At 37.2% G+C, this 23,327-nt stretch overlaps 1 protein-coding gene across 7 annotated transcripts in view; it reads left to right on the forward strand.

Annotated features, from left to right (window-relative positions):
* LOC122401659 (probable G-protein coupled receptor CG31760) overlaps positions 1-15,613 on the forward strand; it is a 32,543-nt gene extending 16,930 nt beyond the window's left edge. The window contains exons 4-19 of one of the 7 annotated variants that reach the window (XM_043403926.1): positions 143-347; positions 5,746-5,980; positions 8,509-8,643; positions 9,152-9,302; positions 9,702-9,834; positions 9,910-10,042; positions 10,944-11,097; positions 11,177-11,286; positions 11,436-11,650; positions 12,415-12,553; positions 12,631-12,736; positions 12,873-13,016; positions 13,098-13,280; positions 13,640-14,071; positions 14,252-14,297; positions 14,793-15,613. In XM_043403926.1, the coding sequence (XP_043259861.1) occupies positions 143-347; positions 5,746-5,980; positions 8,509-8,643; positions 9,152-9,302; positions 9,702-9,834; positions 9,910-10,042; positions 10,944-11,097; positions 11,177-11,286; positions 11,436-11,650; positions 12,415-12,553; positions 12,631-12,736; positions 12,873-13,016; positions 13,098-13,280; positions 13,640-14,050 (2,454 nt within the window). In that variant the 3' untranslated portion in view covers positions 14,051-14,071; positions 14,252-14,297; positions 14,793-15,613. Of the gene's footprint in view, positions 1-142; positions 348-5,745; positions 5,981-8,508; positions 8,644-9,151; positions 9,303-9,701; positions 9,835-9,909; positions 10,043-10,943; positions 11,098-11,176; positions 11,287-11,435; positions 11,651-12,414; positions 12,554-12,630; positions 12,737-12,872; positions 13,017-13,097; positions 13,281-13,639; positions 14,072-14,251; positions 14,469-14,792 lie in introns of those variants that run through there. The other 6 variants (XM_043403930.1, XM_043403932.1, XM_043403931.1 and 3 more) reach the window with 6 other exon arrangements.
* Positions 15,614-23,327: the final 7,714 nt, after the last annotated feature.

Genomic DNA, 23,327 nt, shown 5'->3' on the forward strand with positions numbered 1-23,327 from the left:
TCAATTTTCCCTCGTCGAGACTAAATAATAATTATTCTTCAAAGAATCCCTAAAATGCTGCTATCCAAAGATTTCGTTCAAACGTTCGTTTTCAAGGGAGACACGTATTGTAATATTTTGAATAAAATGCTTTGCTTTAAAGTTGGATATCGAGGAAGCGTTGGATGTGATAGAAGCGGCGTCGACCGGATCATTGGGGGAATACTGTGCCGCGACTGCTGGATTTAAGTCTTTGCCAGCTGCTGCAGCCCTTGATCCACGACGTTACGACACTGCACGCCAGAAAGCCGACATGACTGCTCTGACGCTCCAAAATTCTGGCACTATCGGACCATCGAGGCACAACGGTGAGTCGGGAATAACGATCTGGAAATTGCAACGCGAACGAAACAGGTTTTAATCAAAGAACACTCGAATCTGCAAACTGTCAACGCAATTAACGAATACGTAGCGATTTTATTATTTGGAAGAGCTTGTTTTTTTATTCCTCCGAAAGCTGTTTCGACGAGAAACGTCTGAAACGTTTCCATCGAGTTTACCCGTGCAGAATCGATATCCAATCGTACGCGTATCGCGTACAAGTCGCCCAAAACTACCCCAAGGACTATATCCTTGTTCTTTGAGCTACGCTGGGATCGTTCGAGTAATTATTTCTGGGAATTAATGGGGAGAAAATGATCGTATCAAGGTATCTGAAGAAACTAGGTCTCTTCTGTCACAGTAGAGATCAGAGGGGCCTTAAGTAACGACCGAAACGCGAGAATCTTAGAATAAAAGTAACGACTGGGGGAGATAGACGGCTTACAGCCCTAGACATTCAGGCAAATATGAATACTGCTCCGGAAACTCCATTATCCGCGAGCACGGTGAAGGGTAGATTAGCAGCTGCTGGATTGCATGGTCGAATCGTAGCACGGAAACCGCTCTCGAGACGTGCTCACAGTGGCCGGAGGAGCACGAAAATTAAACGTTTGAAACGTGGAGAAATGTTTTACGGACCGACGAGACTAAGTTCCAATTGTTTGAAAAATTCTGAATCGTTAATGGAGGCTCGATTCTCGAGGCAACGATAATTAGAGACAAACTCGTGGTCGAATCGGTTTCGTTCGACGATTCTTACGGCGCAGGAAAGTTAGAAAATTTACGTATAATACTTTGCGCGTATACATATTCATTTTATGGAATATTTTCATTCCGAGAACATTTCAGAATAGGTTTCTGTATACGTATTCTCTTTCATGTCGGAATTAATATGCCCTCCATATTCATTTATGCCGTGATCGGAGTCAGCAACGGGATTGGTGGACGGGAGAGCTGTAGAAGCTACGTCTAGGGGTACAATTTTATTCAAATAATAGACAACGAACGAGAAATCAATGTACAGCAATTTATTTGTTCGATCGGTTCGTTGAATTTTTATTCCCGAATAGTGAAATATTTTATTTTATCAAAGATCAGACACTCAGAATGGATCAACTATACAGGGTGTCTCAGCGTCAGAAAGGAGGTGATTTTGCATGAAGAAACAAATTTAAAATAGAGAATAAAATTATTTCATTTGAGATTTCGTTGTCCAGAAAATCAACTTTGAATATTCACCTGAGTATAGCTATGGCTTAGATAAAGAGATTTCGATACTTTTATTATGTTCTTTGTACTTCTGTACACTCATGTTGACATGATTTCCTGAGCACGTATCGTAATTTTATTTGTTGTCTTAGTATGTTATTCAATTATGACTAATCATGTTAAAACAGACGAGTATAAGAAGACTGTTTTATGCACTCCTCAATTAAAAGCGAGAATCATTTGGCATTTGAAGAATTGAAGATACAGAATACGTTAGAATCCATTAGTTCATACAAATCTAATTTAGAGAGTTGTATGTGTAGCACGATGAGCAATTTTTAACAATTTTTGTATGTATTAAGTTAGTTTAACAGGTTGACTGCCAGACCAAACGCCTCAAATTGTCTACGAAAACGATACTCTTTTTGGACAATTGAAAACTAGAAACAATTTGTCGTGGAACTGATCTTTACAGGCTCTTTAAAATTTAAGTGTCCAATTAAGATTTACTTTTTTTTAACATCTAATCTTAAGAAATCATTGTTTTACCTTATCAGTGAAAATTTGTAGCACCCATATATGACAGTCAATGTGTTAATAAGTAAATTGCATGACTCATTTTCATTTAAATCTACTTTAAATCCATAAACAGAGGTAACACAGTACATCATGTTGATACTAATGATATTGGTGCTTATTGTATCGAGATCAATTCACAATTGATTTTCTCGACAACGAAAACTTAAATGAAAAAATTTCATTCTTTATTTTCTCATCTAGAATCACTCTTTCCGATGCAAGGACACCCTGTATATTTAACTAATTTTTTAACAACGTTAGTGCCATTGAACTGTTGAATATTTTGTGTTTTTCACATAAATTTCTTAGGAATTGTCAATTGCATCCCCAAAACACTGAAAACGTGTATTTATACGACACCATCTTGACTGGAAAACGATTTCTTCTGGGTATTTTCGTTTTAAATCGAGTTAATCTGACACTTTTTCCGCGCGAGCAACATGTGCCATACTCGCTTATCCCGAGCGAATGTATCGCGAGCCCCGTGCTCGCCAAATAATTTACATATCACGGTTCTTTCCTGCACCTGTTGCACGTCAATCCGTGCCAAAGTTTTACCTTTTTTCTAATTTATTCGGGTCACTACGTCTTGCACTTAACTAAAATACATATTAATTTTTAATCCGCCCCCAGCAACGCGTTCCAACGTCAGCCAAACCATACGAGACGAAGCTTTTTCGCTTCAGATTTACTCTGCTTCGTATTAAATTTTATTCGACCATTCAGAAAAACTTTATTGGTCTAATTATCCATCGTGTCAAAGAAACTGGTATTTAAAATGTGGGAAAATGGTCAAAATGATGTTCATTAACGTCGAGAACGATAAAAGATTCCCTGGGACACTTAAGGTGCTCGAGTTAAGCAAAAGACAGCCCTTAAAGCTCCACGCGAAACGAAGATCGTGAATAAATTACTTATCCCTGCATTATTACGCTCTTCCGCGAAAGCTCATCGTTTCGTGATTCTTTCTCGCGGAAATTTCCCGTGCACTTTTCGAAAGTCGTCGCGGGTAATGACAAACGGTGTTCGAAAATGGCAGAAATCTCCTTCGATGTTATCGAATTCACGTTCGTTCCGCGGCAATCCACTGGGCAGACGTAAAATCGATTTTACCAATAATCTGCGCGTGATGACGAACCACATTGTCAACAGTCCAATTTGTACAGGGCCTGGTATATCATCGCCTAACCGAATTCCATCGGCTGAAATGGTAACGAGAATATGCGCGCCATAGGGACGCATCGATCGTAGTTGCACAGCTTGGCAGTTACACGTGCAGCCTAATATTGCAAACGGCTCGTAAATTGTTCCAAACGCACGCCAACGAACGGTTCGACTCTAAACAAATCCATTTGCAAACTAGACAACTCTCATTCAACGGTTTAAAAACATATAAGCGTTGCTAGCTCGTCGATTCCAAATGTTTAACACGACTGCCAGACCAAATCCCTTCAAATTGTCTACGAAAACTATACTCTTTTCTTGGACAGTTGGAAGAAAATGTAAAGGGTATAGCCGAATAAGGGGGTCAAATGTGCCCCCAAACCGAATGGAACGAGCCACGGGTCATTCGATAGCAAAAAAAAAATAACCCCTGTGTGCAAATTTTTAACTTGAAATCTCGACCGTGGGGGTAGTAATGGGGTGAAAACGAAAATCATGTTTTTGAATTATTTCTCTTGACCTATTGAGTAAAAAAATGTAAAAAAATTCAGAGACATTTTGGGTACCGGGGCACATACTTTGGGAGATTTTCAGATTTTTTGATTGAAGAACCAGGTAGTGAAAAATAAAAAACAGCAAAAAATGCCGAAAAATGCCGATTACGTATTGAAGGAGGCCCGGAACTACTTTTATACTTTTACAGTAAACAGGTATTACTATTACTATTATTCTCAATTTTTTTCAGATTTTTCATTTTGGTGCGCCGCAGTAAAAAAAAATAAAAACCGAGTTTTTCCGCATTTTCTGCGTATTAGAGTAACTTACACGTTGAATTTTTATGCATCCTTCAATATATAAGTGTTTTGTAGACTGTTTAATGTTTCTACACTAAGCAGAATTACATGACAATTGAAACAAATAAAATAAAGCCAACCATTGGGTGTATATATCCTAAAAAATCAACGATATTTTCAACGGCGTCGATGGCGCAGCGTTAGAGTGTCCGACTGCTGAACCGCTGGAAGTTTTTTACCGTAGGTTCGAGTCTCTCTTCTGGACTTAGTATTTTTTTTTCTTCATTATTTTTTTTTTCAAATTCTAACTATATAACAATGCTTTATATTTATTTATAAATGTTCTGATAGCATTTTACAAATATTTTAACCTGAAATATGTATAAATATAGTCTTCAAGTGTTTTTTGCGTTTTTATTTTTTTTGTTAACCACGATTATTGTTTAACATCTCTTACACTGAAATTAATGTGAAATGTTAGTTTTCAAATCTCTTACCTTTGACTATTGTGAATGGATCGGAGCAGAAAATTGTACATTGGCTTACTATTACTTCTTCTCGCCCTTCGATCAAGCAGATCTTTCCTTCTCGTTCTCTTTCTTTGATAAATATGAATGTTTGCTGCGGCTTTAGTATCTAACGTCCAGAAGAGAGACTCGAACCTACGGTAAAAAACTTCCAGCGATTCAGCAGTCGGACACTCTAACGCTGCGCCGTCGACGCCGTTGAAAATATCGTTGATTTTTTAGGATATATACACCCAATGGTTGGCTTTATTTTATTTGTTTCAATTGTCATGTAATTCTGCTTAGTGTAGAAACATTAAACAGTCTACAAAACACTTATATATTGAAGGATGCATAAAAATTCAACGTGTAAGTTACTCTAATACGCAGAAAATGCGGAAAAACTCGGTTTTTATTTTTTTTCACTGCGGCGCACCAAAATGAAAAATCTGAAAAAAATTGAGAATAATAGTAATAGTAATACCTGTTTACTGTAAAAGTATAAAAGTAGTTCCGGGCCTCCTTCAATACGTAATCGGCATTTTTCGGCATTTTTTGCTGTTTTTTATTTTTCACTACCTGGTTCTTCAATCAAAAAATCTGAAAATCTCCCAAAGTATGTGCCCCGGTACCCGAAATGTCTCTGAATTTTTTTACATTTTTTTACTCAATAGGTCAAGAGAAATAATTCAAAAACATGATTTTCGTTTTCACCCCATTACTACCCCCACGGTCGAGATTTCAAGTTAAAAATTTGCACACAGGGGTTATTTTTTTTTTTGCTATCGAATGACCCGTGGCTCGTTCCATTCGGTTTGGGGGCACATTTGACCCCCTTATTCGGCTATACCCTTTGGTACACACGTTGTTAACCCCTTAACGATCATGCCCGAGTCTGACTGCTTTGAAAAACAATATTTGTTTAATCCAACGGTTTAAGGGATGATAATATTTGTTTTCCTTCAAATTATACGTTAGATACAACATTGTAATTAAAAAAACCATATTTTTAGAAACAAATCCAATAAACAAAACTGATCATTGTTGGTTAACCCGAAAAATATGAGCGTTAAGGGGTTTGATTTGTACAATTTGTGGAAATTGAAAAGTGGCTTATATGGAAGATTGGTTAGTGTTTTTAGATGCTTTGGCGAAGTCTCTGCTGATGTCGGTGAACGACGCCGTGGAGACGAGGGTGATCGCGCTGAACATGTCCACGGGGACTGTGATCAACGCGGTTCGGTTGGAAAGGAGCCCAGGTAGCGTCGGTGAACCCTCAAAGGTCGAGAGCCACGAGCTCCAGCCAGGATCTACACCTGATCCAACTTTACCGTGGTTCGAGAATGCGGGTGCCACCACGGGGTTAAGGTTCGATTAATCTGTCACGTCGTTTTCAACATCCGATGCACATCGGTGTGTCAAATGCACCCTCTCATAATATTCTGCATGCGCCACATCTTTCGAGCTATAATACCTCGAGAAAGCGACTCTTCGCATTCAATACTCTGATCGATTCGAAAAGTCACTGATTCTTCGGAGAAATGCAGGACAAATTCAACTTTCGATATCTGTTTGTTCGACGTTTAAAAAATCGATGAAACATCACTTCTTTTTAATGTACAATGGTATCAAGAGTACAGAGTTTCGTGTGTTTATTAAAGATCTCGACTCTTCGTATTTTTGAGCTTTCTACGATAAAATATATTTTGTCAAGAGAGAATCGTGAAACGTTAACAGAAATTTTTGCAGAATTTAATATTTCTTGTCTGCATGGTGATAATTTGAAGCATGTTGCGATGTTGGCAAAAATATCGTGTTTTTTACGTTACTGCAAATAAAACAGAGCACTAGAAGGAAATCTATTATCTTTGGTATCGTATGAAATAACAATAGTGGAACAATATAAAATGCTTCTGAGTAAAATAAATATCGAAACTGTCGTGAAAAGTTACTATAAACCAAGTCTCATACTTTTAGTCGGTTTTTATTAACAAATGGTTACATATTCGCACGTTGCTTTTTAAACGACAACCACCTGCACGCACGCATACGTACTATAGTTAGGACAAAATCAATTCATCGCTCGAAGCCACTAAAGCAGTGGTTTCCAAACTATACAAGATTTCCAATGTTTTATAATTTTCTTTTGTTTTATAATATTATAAACAGTGGTCCACATAAGACAGAACACCTGAACGATATTCTTACTATTAATTTTACCAGTAATAAAAAAATATACTGTACTTGTCATTGTAAATACATAATTTCCATCCATATGTTTACGTAGTGATTTATTTTAAGTTTTATTAATCGATATACTCAAAGTATAAACTTCCTTTACTATCGTTGTGTTTCCTGATTTTTTCTATAATCTGACATTAATCACTCTCGATATATTTTACCTTTTTAGGTATTCTGATCAACAGTCTGTTTTTTCACAAACGTGTAGATTGTTGCCCCCTGTCTTTTGAACGACAAAATACGGTGCATGTTTGGCGCGATTCACAGTGGGGGAAAATAACCTTGAGCGATCAATTGAGTTTTATCCGACTGTATGAAACACCTTTCTGTTCTGCACATCACCCTTCATACATGATTTTTATTTTCCCTTCCCGGTAAAAAGACGATTTCTACATGGTGGATGATTAACCATTTCGCTGCTCAATTAATCATAGGTTAAGCCTTTGTGACTCGAGCATCGTGTTTGATATTATTATTTTTGATTAAATTGCTATTATTATTTTAACGAAACGCGTTAATTGCTGTTTTCGTTCAAACAGACGCGATATCTCTTCGAAGTATATAACTTTCGTTGGAGCACAGCAACGACCAGCATTTTTACCGGGAGGAGAGCATTTTTTAGGCGCTCCACGATCATTCATCATCCTTCATCATCCCGTACGAGCGTCAAGTCATAGAAACTCGATTCGCGAAAATGCAGAAACGGTGCGCGATTTCAGGTTTGGCCTTCAAATTCGACGGAAAAGTCGCGGTCATTCTGAACGTCGTAACGTCTGAATGTTTCAAAGTTCGAAGATTTACGACAACGTTACTAACGATCAAAATATAGTCGAATTTGATCAACTTTACATCCGTTTGTCTTAGAAAAAATAAGACAATAAATAATTTTAACAGAGTACTCGCCGTGTCACCGTGGCAATTACGCTAATAAATAATCGTAAATCATCCTGTTGGGTAATTACGATCGAGAGAGTCAGCAACAAAGTGTTCTACGCACGGAACACGAACATGATTTTCAGTTTGAAAGGGGATATAAACGCTTAAACAGACATCCGCGATAATCAATACGCTATCGGTGTACCCTTAGAAGCTTTTTAATATACATATATCAACGTACATGTGAGAATATTTATAGCGTGCATCGTAGAACTGTCGAATACAGTGTAGAACGATTATTCCGGGCACGAATACGTAAAATATATACAGTTTGGGTGAACTCCTATCGACTGTTAATATTTATTAAAACGAACAAGAATTCTGACCACATTTTAGGCGTAATATATTTTAAATTTCGACGAGGAAGGCCTGAATCTATGGTCGAAACATTTATTAAAAATTCTAATATGCTTCGTGCACGGTGGTTTGCCAGCTCGAGCTTTGATTTTAATCAACCTACGGGGAATTAATACGTTCGCGTTAATATGTGGCCCGTGCTATTTAACGGGTAGCTAAATCCTCGAACGTGGATGCATTCAGACGATAATTGCGAACGCGTTGGAAACTCGATTAATTTTCGTCTATCGAATGACCGTGAAGTGCCACAGGACCACGAAATTTAAGGGAAGGCAACTTATATTGATGGTTGCACGAATCTCGCGTGCGCCAAAAGGTCGAAGTTTCTATGGCGGTTTTGTGGCGTTTGCGTGTTATCCCAGGTCACCGAAATTCATGCAGTCACCGGCGATTGAATCCTACAGGGGTTGGTGGACCATCCCGTATTTCTCTTGCAAAAGTCATCGCTGGTTGATCTCCTACAGCGTTAATATACTACCACTGGACTCACGACACGGGTTTGTAAACATTCTATTCACGATAAATTAAAATAATACGATTCCCGATCGCATCCCGAGAGCAATCTCCCGTTTATCAAATACATTTAGGAAAATGCGTTTACCAGGGATTAATAAAATTACTCTTCGCGTTATTCGTTTAAGCGACGAACTTCCGATAAACTTCGATATTTTATCGCTCCTGGCTGAGAAGTTAGGCGAATTTTCCTTTCCCTATATTCGCCGCCAAATGGCCGTTGTTAATACCTTTAGTTCGTTACTGAAAGTTCGACTCGCAAACTCTAAAGCCAGGGTAAAATTTAACTGCGTTTAAAGCAAGCTTCGCCGACGAATCCATCAGCGTCGCCATGACCTGAACGCTAACTTTTACTTTTTGTTAACCTTCCCGCTCGGTGTTCCAAAAACGTGGAATCGTTTACTTGAAAATTTAAACCAATGCAAAGAGCGAAGAAAAAGTATTTTGTGTTTCCGTCACGACAAATGGTAACAAGATTGCAATTTGTTGAAGGGTTCGAGAATTTTTAAGCGTGGACATCGACATTAGCGGATTAGAAGTGAACCAGTGCGACGTATCGTCGCAAGATACCGACAATGAAGCGCTAAACAATCAAATAGCATCTTTTAAAGGGACGCACAAGTGTCATAATGACACTACACAGGTAACTATTGCACAGGAAATTTCTAAAAGAACATATTCCAATTGTAATTAATCGTGGATCACAGTGTATTTGTAAATTTGAATTAATTCCAATACTCGAAGTTAAACTCTAAAACGAGCACACTAGACAAATTTTATATAATAACTATTTAATAGAAAAATTCAAACGAGCTTGAGAATAATAAAATAGTATTATCGTTTTCATAACCACTATTTACTCTATTTTTTAGTTATTACTCCCCTTCTTAGTTCTTCTAGGGGCATATATTAATTTCAGAATCCGTATAATTTGCATTACGTTTATTACACAGACCCCTAAGCTTCCTAAGCCTCGACTGTATGGATCATGCATATTTAAACGGTTCAAATGGTTTTGGTACGATTTTGGTATGGTTTTCAGTGCGAATATCAAAGTCCATATAATGTCGGTGTCGGTGGTAGATGGGCAAAGGGTGCATATGTATGTAAATGTCGAAAGGGCTATTACAGCACGAGTCAACATCGATCTGGTTTTGATGGGATTCTCGTTGAAGGTCAGTGGCGAACATTCTGCTATGGGAATTACATTCGTAACGTTCTCTAACTCACGCAGGGCGTAAATGTTTCAGCCGCCTGGAAAGAAATGCAAGAAAACGTAAGCGATTCTTACGCAAAGGTGTTTCATTGCTTGCGTTGCGCACCCGGCTGCGCTAAGTGCAAAGGACCCGAGCCTTGCTTGGCCACGTACAACTGGCCGTTTAGGTACGAGTGAAATGGAGAAATATTTTTTAATCGTTCTAAATATCTCCTCTTTGCGACATTTATCTATTGCGAATTTGAAAGATTCGAGTATCTCGCATAATTGAAATTTAACCCTTTGCACTTGGTTGTACTCTGTTTGGGAACATCTTAAATTCAGTGAACGACGTATTGTACGACAGAATAAATAAATAATTAGAAAACATCAACTGATGGTACGTAAGCTTTCATGCTTCTTTGCAACAAAATAAAATTCTATAAAAAGTTCTCCTTTTATGTAACATAATACTTGTACGTTCAAATAGAAAAAAATGACCAATTATTATAGCGTTACTCATTCCAATTATCGAAAATTGTTTCAAACGTTGTCGTATAAAAGAGAAATGTAAGGCGTGAAAGTTTGTTTTTCCTTTTTTCGATCGAATAAAATAATCGTTTCCAATGATATACAATTTAATTTGAGGTGTAGTATTAGGTAATAAGAGAAAAGTATCCGAGTGCAAAAGGTTAAAAATACTCTGCCTTTTAACTGAACGAAATAACTGAAGAATATTTCTTTCAACGAATAGACTTATGAATCGTCTTTTAAGGGGGAATTCTTATTAAGAAGCTGATTAATTAGGTAATTATTCAAATTTCTCTTAACGAAAAGTTTTAAACGTATTCTTCAGTTAGATAGTTAGGATGGGTCCACACGACCGAATACCTTGAATTCTTAATTTCGAAGACAAACGACAATAATGATCTTCCAGAAGAATGTGCAAAATATATTCGTGCATTCACGTTACATTGAATTCGTTAAATAAAATAAATACAGCCCTCTGTGCAAATTTCGTTAATTTCCGAAATACAAAATTGTGAATTCATTTCAGGCTTTGCCAACTAATCGAACCTGTGTTTTCAGAATCACCCTTCTATCGTTTTCTATTTTCTGTGTGTTCGGTACCATCATCCTCGTGGCCTATATGTATAAACACCGCAAGCTCAAAGTGTTCAAGGTTGCTTCGCCGATATTCCTGTCCATCACACTTTTAGGTTGTGCAATTATGTACCTCGAGGTACGTATAACATTTCTTATCACTACTCTTGCATCGAGAACAATAACATAACGAAATCGTCGTTTCATATTTCGTTCAGATGGCCGCCATATTTCCCGTATTGGACATGTACTCCTGCATCGCCACGAAATGGACGAGACACCTCGGTTTCTGCATCTCTTACACGGCGTTGTTGATGAAAACGTGGCGGTAATTTTGAATTTGATATTATCAAAATTCATATTAACGACCCCCGTTTTAATACGCCATCCACTGTATTGAATTTGCTATTTTTAGTTCGAACCTCGAAGCATGATTTGCTCAGAAATTAAAATTTAAAGAAAATCTTTTCCCCGCAGAGTTTCCCTCACGTACCGTGTGAAAAGCGCGCACAAGGTCAAACTCACGGACAAACAGCTGCTGCAATGGATGGTCCCGATATTATTAGTGATGTTAATATACCTTGGCACGTGGACGTTAAGTGCGCCGCCATCCGCCGAGGTGATAGCCGACAACTATGGTCTCAAGTTTTATCAATGTTCGTTCAATTGGTGGGACCATAGTTTAGCAATCGGTAATGATACTTTACAAATTACACAACGATATTAACACTAAACCAACCACGAAAAAACTCGGAAATATGTAGCAAAGATGAAAGGAGAGAATCTTCAATGTCTCACAACAGACTTAGAACGCGTGTTATACAGTTCCGAAACTACTATTGTTTTATTAGTAATTGAACTATTGTTAGAAGCGGTAAAGTCTCCCCTTTAAAATGGCTTTTGGTTTTTGTCGATCGGACTTTTCGTTTTCGAGATATCGCAATTTATGTGAAAGGTAATTTTTTCAATTCGACTATCTCTGTCTTTGTCTAGCGGAGTCGGACCTCTTTGTCTTACGTACGTGACTGTCGTGACCCAGTTCCGGCGTAGTATTTCCAAGAATTTACTACGCACTGTTTACTATCGACGCGCGCGAGATCAATGAACTCGCGCGAGCGCAACTTTGAAACGTAAACAAACCTTATCTCCGAAACTAGCCACCGCATCGACTTGAAACTAAAATCGCTATATCTCCAGAACTAATAAAGCTATCGACTCGTACGAACGCTCATTTTAAAGGGCATTTCATCCCCTATCCGATGACCATATCAACTATTATTTTTTATGCTGTCTTCTGTGTTTGTTTTAACATTTACTTTAACATTATATACCTAAAGAATATTTAGCAATTCCTACTGGTCATTTGACTGATCATGGTAGGAATAGATATAACGAAGTGTCGGTAGGTTTAGTGTTAACGAAAGAAATCGTAATTTTAATCGACACGTTCTTACAGGAGAGATTATGTTCCTTGCGTGGGGCATCAAAGTGTGTTACAACGTCCGCAACGCAGAGAGTCTCTTCAACGAGGCCCGTTTAATAAGCTATGCAATTTACAACATAGCTGCTGTGAATATAACCATGATAGCCATTCAGTATGAATTTTCATTTCTGAAATATTCAACCCCGACGTTGTCAGTTTAAAATGTAATATTGCTTCGTTTCTTTGCAGCCTTTTCATTTTCCCTCACGCTGGGCCAGATATCAAGTATTTACTGGGCTTCCTGCGCACGCAACTTTCCACTTCCGTAACTGTGTTTCTCGTGTTCGGGCCCAAGGTAACCCATATCGCTTTAATAAATTTTCTATTCGATAAAGAACACCGTCTTCTTTATTGTTAAAATTTCAAACACACATTTGTAGGAGTCGTGTACTGTTTAAGTAAATATTCGAATATATTTTGCATGATTTCAGGTAATTCGAGTTTTACGAGGCCATGGAGATCAATGGGATAGTCGTGCTAGGGCTCGTGGCATTACAGCGAGCTTCTCGTTAAATGGAACAGGTCTGGTACCAGAGGAAACCACAGACTTGATTCAAGAAAATGAAGAACTTAAGGTGATTAAATTATCTGTTGTTTGATTTCCCTATATTTATCTTAAATAAACTGGTATTCCAAACGTGCTGGCGCTTCTGTAGGAGGAAATCCAGAAGCTAGCGGCGCAGATCGAATTCATGAAAATCGTTCACATGGAGATGTACAATCGTCACATAAAACCGAAAGCTGGCGGGTACTTTAGTACTCACGGCCACGGTCACGTCCATCCGTCCTCGGCGCAGAGTCCCATTGCCAAGAGTTCAACGGCCAGTTTTATATTGAAAGTATGTACCTAAGCTGCTCTAACCCAGACGCGTTTAAGGTAAATGTTCCAGTGATCGGATACGTCCCTGCTGTAAATATTTATTGATATCAAGCTTTCCATAAACATAAAAAAAAGTTAATTAATTAAAAAGAGTCATTATTACCAAAAAAAAAAAGCGAGGTAGCGTTGGGTCAGCGAGCAGGACAACTAGCTGGTAATCCAAAGATCGCGGGTTCGAAACCTCCAGTGTGTGTCCAAATTTTTCTTTAATATTAAAATAATGATAATTTCCCAACCACTGGGACGTTTACTTAATTTTCCGTGTAATCTGTTCCACGGTGAGAACATATTGAAAATACAGTGAAGTAAATTATTGAGCAGACAGCCGTGGAGCGAGGAGCGAGCGCGGCCGCGGCTGCCGCGGTCGAGGATTCGACTTTTCCTTCCGGGAGCTTGCACAGGGCACGCAGGATGGAGATCCTGAAGGAACGGAAAGCAGAGAGGGAGAGGGAACGAGAACGTGAAAGGGAGAAGGAAAGGGACAGGGAAAAGGAAAAGGAAAAAGAAAAGGAGAAGGAGAAGGAAAGAGAAAAGGAAAAGGACAAGGAAAAGGAAAAGCAGAAGGGGAAGGAACAAGAGAAGGAAAAGGAGCAGCAACAGATTGAAAAGGTGGAAGAGTCGAAGCAGGAAAAGCAGGAAAAGCAGGAGGAAAAGGAAAAGGAGAAGGAAGTGGAGAAGCTAGAGAAAACGCAACAAAAAAATGCAGAACCAAGCGGAGAAAACGTCTGACTAGTACTACATAGCAAAGAGGTGAGACGATTTGCTTGTTGCTCAGGTCGAAGGAAAAATCAACGTTCCCCGTCATAAAGGAATCGATTCTTCCTTCAGCCTTGCAACAATTATTTAGAATGATATAACAGAAAAATCGTAGGTTAAGAAAACATCTGTGAAACAAACATTCATGCGGTTATCGGTTTTTATCCTTTTTAGAATCTTGGGTCTTTAAAGTGATTCTTTTCCTACTACTGATTACTGGGTACGTTATATGCATCGTTCAGAATGATTAAAGCTTCTTGTCCCAAGTAGTAGCAGTATTAACATAGATATACAGGGTGTTAAAAAATAAATACTTAGTAGGTACTGATGTAGCACTAGTCGATCCCTAGACTCGAATCCTCTGGATTTCTTTTTTAGGATTGAACATGCATGTGTATACCAAACACGGAAAGAATATTTGAAAGTGTACGTCCATTCGTGGGTGTCGACATTCTTGTATCGAGATGAAAGGCAAACACAGCGAATGTCTTTACAAATGTGAAACCAAAGTTCTGCTTTTTATTTTTGTAGGATTGATTAAGTATTGTTTTTTCGTTTCAGCGAGCACTACAAGCCCCATAAAACCTTAGACCCTTTCTTTCAACACCCTGTATAATACATGACACACGAAATAATACTGAGCAATATTAACAAACAAAAGTTTGTAATTTAGATATATTTATAATAACGATGTTTATATTATTATCGTTCGCAGATATGGTTGTGACGAATGCAGCGCGGTAAGAAGAATGGAAGAAACCAGGGGTGTGCAAATCGTGCGAATAAAAAACATAAAAGGAGAAGTAAAATTAAATTTACTTTCGTAAACGTTATACCGAGATGTCCATTACGAAGAAACGACAAGGATCGTACATACTAGCTATCGCAGTTATTATCCTGGTGATTCGCGTCGAGGAAATCGTAAATTAGACGTTATTTCTAACTCCTACTAGAGGCAGCTTATAGTTCGTTGTTTTGCAAAATCAATTATTTTGGTACGTTATTTTTTAACGAACAATTAACTGACAGAGGAGAAGGAATTCTTAAATATAATTATGGCGTCCGGTACGTTCCAATGAATGCTTTAACGATACGTGCCATTTTTTTAATTAATTACGACAAACAAGAACGGAGAAAACCAAAGGTTGTAATAGTAACTGTTATTTTACAGTCCGGTTAATGTATTGCTTTTCGTCGTTAAAGGCACAAGTTGAGTGTTCGTTTCTTTCGTAAAAAGACGTCTAGATAAATGTTTCTAAATCCATTTGTTACGAAATTTCTATCGTTAACGCGCGGAGCTTTTTGACACAATTGTAAATAAATATTTGTCGGTGCTGTACACGGTAACATTCGAATAATGTAAAACTCCGAAGGTGATGGAGCTTTTCTCGCTCTATGTCCCGTTACGATATGAGTCAGTGTAGCTTAATCATTTTTTATGTTACAGAACATAGTCTCCGGAAGTATATAATTCGTACAAAGAAACGTATGGAATACTTTAAAAAATAATTCACGAGTCTTATAGTTTTCCAAGGTCGTCTTAATTCCAAGAATACATTAATTTCTTGACTTTCTTATACAGGGTGTCTGGCCAACCCTGAAAAAAATTTTAATGAGAGATTCTAGAGGCCAAAATAAGAGGAAAATCAAGAATACCAATTTGTTAATTGAGGCTTCGTTAAAAAGTTATTAACAAAATTATTGCTAAAAAATTATTAATAAAATTTTCCCACATACACAAATTTTGTTCTCGAAAGTGGTTAGGATTTCGGAGGTATGTCTATCCACCAAAAATAATTGCAATTGATCCCCGCAATTGAAAATAATTTTTTCAGAACGATTTGAGATTTTTTATTTGTCGAAAAATTTGTCCATCTACACGAATTTTTTTCTAGAAAATGGTTAGGAATTCCAGGGTATGTCTATTCACCAAAAATAATTGCAATTGATCCCCGCAATTGAAAGTAATTTTTCCAGAACGATTTGAGATTTTTTAATTTTGTCGAAGAATTTGCCCACCTAGACGAATTTTTTTCTCGAAAGTGGTTAGGATTTCGGAGGTATGTCTATTCACCAAAAATTATTGTAATTGCCCCCACTAGTTAAAAATAATTTTTTTAGAACGATTTGAAATTTTTTAATTTTGTTGAACAATTTCATATCTTCGCGAATTTTTTTCTCGAAAGTGAGTAAGATTTCGGAGGTATCTGTATTCACTAAAAATTATTGTGATTGTCCTCACTAGTTAAAAATAATTTTTGTAGAACGATTTGAAATTTTTTAATTTTGTTGAACAATTTCATATCTTCTCGAATTTTTTTCTCGAAAGTGAGTAGGATTTCAGGGTTACGTGTACTCACCAAAAATGATTGTAATTGAGCCCCACAACCAACAATAATTTTTTCAGAATAATTTGAAATTTTTTAATTTAATTTTTTAATAACTTTTTAATGAAGCCTCAATCAACAAATTGCTATTCTCGATTTTCGTCTTATTTTGGCCTCCAGATTCTCCCATTCAAATTTTTCCCAGAGATGGCCTAACATCCTGTATAGAATACTCTGCTTTTCTTTACAGATATTATAGCTGTTGCAAAATGGAATTAAATAACCTAAGATGTCACAATCGCGAGCAAACTTTGAACCCAAATTAATAGTATATTCAACGTTCGGTTGTTGTTCTAATGAAATACGGTGCACAAAGCGAGCCCAAAGCCGGGCTGGGTCTATTGGTCGAATTTTTCTGCAGACTCAAACCTACGAATAATTCGAATATTTTGTGCACGATCGAGTGTATGAATATAATGTAGTATTCAAATAGAGTACTTTCTTACTCGAATAGTAATATTCAAATATACAAATATTCGAGTACTCAAACATTTGAGTAAATACATTCGAATAACAAGAAGTTTAGTCGTAACGTTCGAATACCAATAAAATATTCGAATAGTCCCAGCCCTAAACGAAGGCCATTCTCACCTTGGAGCGCACTAGACGATGAATTACGTTATAAATAATTTCATCCTCGAGCGATGTCTCCTGCGCATGCGTGAATCCTACGTGAACCTGCGTGGACGAATGAAAATCATATCACAGTACGTGTAAGGATTGCAATTATCAATTATACACTTTATCGATAGCGTTACTTAACCCTTTACTTGGCAACTGTTCCGAAAGCACAACAGTTGCTTCGCGACGTCACGGTGGCGCTCGAACGAAAGGAACATTAACAAAAAATATTTTATGCGCTCGAAAACCGATCGACTTGTTGCACTTGCATGCGTCGAATCAAACGTGTGCTTTTTATGCCGCACCAAATAAAATTCAAGGAATTCCCCTTTCTGTACCAAAGATGCAGGAGAACTGAAAGCAAATCTGAAAGTACTCGTCCCAATTAACGCGACACGTTGGCGCGAATCCATTTACAAGCAATAGTTCCGACTAAAGGGTTAAATATTGTACGTCGAACACAATCTGAAATAATCTCGAGAAACGATTGGGACGGTATCGACGATCAAATCTGTCGACCTGCTGTAATCCTCGTCGACCTTCGAAATAAAAATCACTCGAAAACAGGAATTACCGTACCGACGACAGTCACGAATCAATGGTACAAGGATCGGTTCAGCAGTGAAAATTAATTCGTATCAACGGCCATTTTCTACGCGAGAGATACTTGTTTCACTTTCTCAACGTCCCTTTCCGTCGAACGACAGAAATTTTTTCTACAATTCCCGCGACTCTTCGCTTTCTATTTTCGCCTCGATCGCGACACGAGAAACGAAACGCAATGATTTCGCCTACTTTTTACACGCCCGAACGGACAAACATCGCGAACGACGTTCGAACTGAAAGTAAACAATGCAATTCGATCCGGATTCACTCGATTTGCTTTCGATATTATTATTTACACGTACGGAATTTATGTCGATGTAAACTAGGGGTGCACGGTGGGAGGGGGGAGGGGGAGGGAGGTACGCGACAGTTGAAAGTACATAAAGACTAAGAAAAAAAATCGTTGTATCGCACAAAGTATCGATAAGTAACGAGCACGTAAAGCATTTTATTATATGATTGGAGCGTAAAATTAAATTGGAAATACGTCATAAAGAAACGCGCATTTTATACGACAATAAGATAAAATCTAAGATATTTTCTCGTTACTGATAATTCAAGGAGCTCACGATTCGTCATCGCCGGAACAATTCGTTGTGGGAAGCTTTCGTTCCGATCACTGAGAGGTTTCGCGAACCGTTGTTTAAATAACGACGCGCCCGTTGCGAAAAATTTGTTAGGTGCTCCTGTGTGTGGCAACTTTGTACTTTTATATCGTCCAAGTTGAACGAATCGTTGCTATTGTTTGGGATTAAATTGTACATAACGCGGTACGTTATAAATAATATAAAAAAAGAAACGTACTGTTCACGTAAATACACGATACGATCGAGTTTGTTTTTTATAGAATCGGTTTTGCAATATTTCTGAACAGATGAAACGAAGTTATTATGAATTCGCGGACAAAATTGCTACACGGAGGGGTTAATTGTTAAATAATGATAAATAGTAATCATATATCATGTTAAAACGTACGCTAGAATCTCGCAATGTTCAACATTATTCGTACGAGCCTGTCGAACTTAAAAAACATGTATAGATCGAGAGCAACGACCGGACGATCGATCGTTGCGATCGTTATATCGCGAATCAATTTACATACCAAACTACTCGACATCATTTTAGAAGTTCACGTTCTCGATGTGGATGTCATTACAATAGGGCGACCGATCGCGGCCAACAAATATCGCTGTCTGTGTCTAAGGTATTTATCGTATACATCGTCATTGTTAAATATGTGACTAACCGACGCGCGTAAATACGTCACCTGTAATTAAGGTAATCTCTGTCGAAGTCAATCGATATAACGGAAAGAACGTTTTTCTATTTTCCTTGGTCGTATTCTCATTTGAAATCAACATCTCACGATCTCAGACGCAATTCGTGGCAAAGTACTTTCGGAACAGAGTGGTCAAATTCGCCTACTTTTGGCGATAGAGAAACATACGTTGTTTCAAAAGGACAAGCATTTTGGCAAACAATTTTTATTAAGATATTTTTTAAAATGGGACTACGATCACGATTACTTTCATCTTATTTCAAACGAGCATCTTGTATACGTATAATGGTATGATCGACTATTTTTCAGCAATAATTTATCAGAATTTACGCGCACGAAACGCGACCGAAGGAAAATGGAAAGAAATGTCAGTGTTTGGGGATCGTCTCGATCGAGTTTGTCCCGAGATGTAGAAATAATTTGCAATGCAAATGCTAGCTGCGTTTGCCCGCGAGCTCGAAGTAGTTTCACAGTAGGGTCATTCCATGCGAAATCGGACACTTTTCGGAGTACCATGTCGGATTTTGTTCTACTTTGAATATGTTGTAGTCTTTAGTGATATATAAACGTATCTCGAAGGATTTTTAAAAATTTTAAAAATTGTTGGTTTTACATCTGTTTGAAATATAGAGCTCACTTTTTTTCAATAAATAATAGCTGCTAAAGTAAGGAAGTTATAAAAATGAAATTTTAGGTACTTGTAGCAGACCCATGGGAGTATCAAATAAAAATTATTTCAATTAAAAAAAAAATTTTTTTAACTATTTATTTTGCAATTGTTTACAACAAATGTCATTTTTTTATAGCGGGGACATATTTAAAAATCTGAAAAAAAATGGGCATATAGTCCTGTTTGTCCCCTTCACGGACCAAGTTTTAAAAATACGGACACTTTAAAATTGGCCTTATAAAAATTAATTGAATGGAACGCTGCGTCGCGTAGTGACATGCTGGCTCGACCGGCCAAGTCGCGCAGTGCCTGCAACCGCCAAGCGCCTATACCTGCTATTGTTATACATAGGGTGTTGGACTGCTGGAAAATGTAACAGTTATTGGACACTCACTCTTTGTCAATGACACTTAGCATTATACACATTTATGTTGTCAATATTCAATGGGATAGGATGTTCAATGTTCTAGTGGGATAGGATATGATGGGATGTGATGGGATTAGGTTCTGGTTAAGAAATAATGGTTGGATTGTACCAATGATCATCTACCGGATTAAATTGTTTGTTATAAAATTACTTACCTCATAACAGCTACAACTGTTGATTTTTCACTGTCTGAATAAATTCGGGCAGTTAAATGCGTTACTTCTTTAGTTGGTGTAAATAAGTGAAAATTGTGTGTTCCACAGATTGTTGTAGCCAGTCCACGCCTTTCCAGCAAGAATTCCGAATGTTTCTTATATTCTTCTGTTGAGCTGAATTGCAAATGTATGTTTTTAATATTGGCAGTTGCCCAATCAAATAATTTTTGTGGTGTCGTTATCTGGTCTTCCAACGGTCTTTGTAAACTAGCTCGAGCAGCAAGACGTTTTAAAGAACCACCAGTACCATTTCATGCATTTTTGCCATGCGATGTTGCAAAGTAATGCCATTCGGCGTTGATTCCAAAGTCTTCAAAATGGAAATTGAGAATTAATAAATTATATTTATTTTTGTACTGTGATGATGCTCCGTTAGAAAAATATTTGATTTCCTTGATAGTTGTGCCATGTGTTTCCTTCAAAAATTCCACTAATTTCTTCTGGTATAAATGGACTGCAGTGCTGTCATGTTGGAGACAATCCGAAATAATTACAAAGTTTTCATGGTTTAAACAAATATCCACCTGATAATATGCAATGAATGTGTGTATTGTCGCCTGTTTGTTGGACCAATGATAATTTTGGATTTCGTCTTGGATAGCGAAGGAATAATTTTCCGCAAAATCGCCGACGACAACAAATTCATCAGGTCCTACATTTTCTTTAGAATATTTAAAAAAGCTGCTTTGACTTCTTGCAATAAAATCGTGAATTTGCAACTTTGGTAATCGGATTTCTAATTCATCTACAAACTGTGTTGCTGTTAAAAATGTACATTTTGAATTCAACTCAAAAGAAGAATATAAGGAACATTCGGAATTCTTGCTGGAAAGGCGTGGACTGGCTACAACAATCTGTGGAACACACAATTTTCACTTATTTACACCAACTAAAGAAGTAACGCATTTAACTGCCCGAATTTTTTCAGACAGTGAAAAATCAACAATTGTAGCTGTTATGAGGTAAGTAATTTTATAACAAACAATTTAATCCGGTAGATGATCATTGGTACAATCCAACCATTATTTCTTAACCAGAACCTAATCCCATCACATCCCATCATATCCTATCCCACTAGAACATTGAACATCCTATCCCATTGAATATTGACAACATAAATGTGTATAATGCTAAGTGTCATTGACAAAGAGTGAGTGTCCAATAACTGTTACATTTTCCAGCAGTCCAACACCCTATGTATAACAATAGCAGGTATAGCCGCTTGGCGGTTGCAGGCACTGCGCGACTTGGCCGGTCGAGCCAGCATGTCACGACGCGACGCAGCGTTCCATTCAATTAATTTTTATAAGGCCAATTTTAAAGTGTCCGTATTTTTAAAACTTGGTCCGTGAAGGGGACAAACAGGACTATATGCCCATTTTTTTTCAGATTTTTAAATATGTCCCCGCTATAAAAAAATGACATTTGTTGTAAACAATTGCAAAATAAATAGTTAAAAAAATTTTTTTTTTAATTGAAATAATTTTTATTTGATACTCCCATGGGTCTGCTACAAGTACCTAAAATTTCATTTTTATAACTTCCTTACTTTAGCAGCTATTATTTATTGAAAAAAAGTGAGCTCTATATTTCAAACAGATGTAAAACCAACAATTTTTAAAATTTTTAAAAATCCTTCGAGATACGTTTATATATCACTAAAGACTACAACATATTCAAAGTAGAACAAAATCCGACATGGTACTCCGAAAAGTGTCCCATTTCGCATGGAATGACCCAGTAGGGAAACATTAATCGAGAGTAGCCAAGTTGTTGCTTAAGACATTTAGGATAGACTTAACGCTAAAGTTGGTCGAATCGATAAAAAGCTTCCAGCGAAGAACAAACGAATTCGAGATGCAAAGTATTCAAATATCGAATTCACTAGGACTGAAACTACTTGTAGAATTGTTCTATATTCGAACGTTTCAACGATTCGAATACTAGACTGAAAATTGTTCGAATATTTCGAATCGCGTGGCGTGGAACGAAGTTCTTTAATTTGGAAAAGATAATTTCAATTAGTTTATTGCTCCTTTGATAATACGTGATAAGATTAGTTGGTTGGACCTCGTAAAGAAGCTTAATTTAAGCCACAGCGAAATATTCGAAAAATAATATTCGAACAGTGATATTTGAAGATTTAAATATTCGAAGTTTATCCGTAACGTTCGAATACCTGCACAATATTCAAATAATCCTAACCCTAGTTAATACGTGAATGATAAACTACAGAAATAGAAAAAAGGAGAAGCTTCTTGCAAGATACTGGGTGGGCCAAGAACACATCAGGCAAAGTACTTAATTACACGCGTACTCGATGAATTTTCGAAATCGATTTTATCGAGAACGAAGCTACGTGTAAAATGATATTCCACATTCTCGACTTACGAATTTTGGCCCACTCTATATAAGTACTTCGTTGGGACTACTCGAACTTTTCTATATCCGGATATTCGAACATCGTGTATACTTCGAATATCATTCAAATATTTTATACTATAAATCATACGTAAACAGCTGTGCATACTAAATTTGTGTATGTTTATACAGGGTGTTTGGCCATCCCTGGGAAAAATTTTAATGGAAGATTCTACAGGCCAAAATAAGACGAAAATCAAGAATGCTAATTTGTTGATTGAGATTTCGTTAAACGGTTATTAACGTTTAAAGTTCCGTTCGTACTGAATTTTCTTCTAGAAAATGGGTAGGATTTCTGGGGTACGTCTATTCACCAAAAATTATTGTAATTGACCTCCGCAACCAAAAATAATTTTTTTAGAAAGATATGACATTTTTTAATTTTGTTGAAGAATTTCATATCTTCTCGAATTTTGTTCTCGAAAGTGAGTAGGATTTCGGAGGTATCTGCATTCACCAAAAATGATTGCAATTGACTCCTGCAATCGAAAATAATTTTTCCAGAGTGATTTGAAACTTTTCAATTTTACCGAAAAATTTTGGCACCTACACCCTTGTCGATTTTCCTTAAAAATTAGTTTTTCATTTTTAATAAATTTGTTTGACACTCTACGGGAAAGTTGT

The sequence above is a fragment of the Colletes gigas genome, unplaced genomic scaffold (genome assembly GCF_013123115.1).
Source record: "Colletes gigas isolate AHSC1104 unplaced genomic scaffold, ASM1312311v1 Colletes_gigas_Sc00026, whole genome shotgun sequence".
Lineage (NCBI taxonomy): Eukaryota > Metazoa > Arthropoda > Insecta > Hymenoptera > Colletidae > Colletes > Colletes gigas.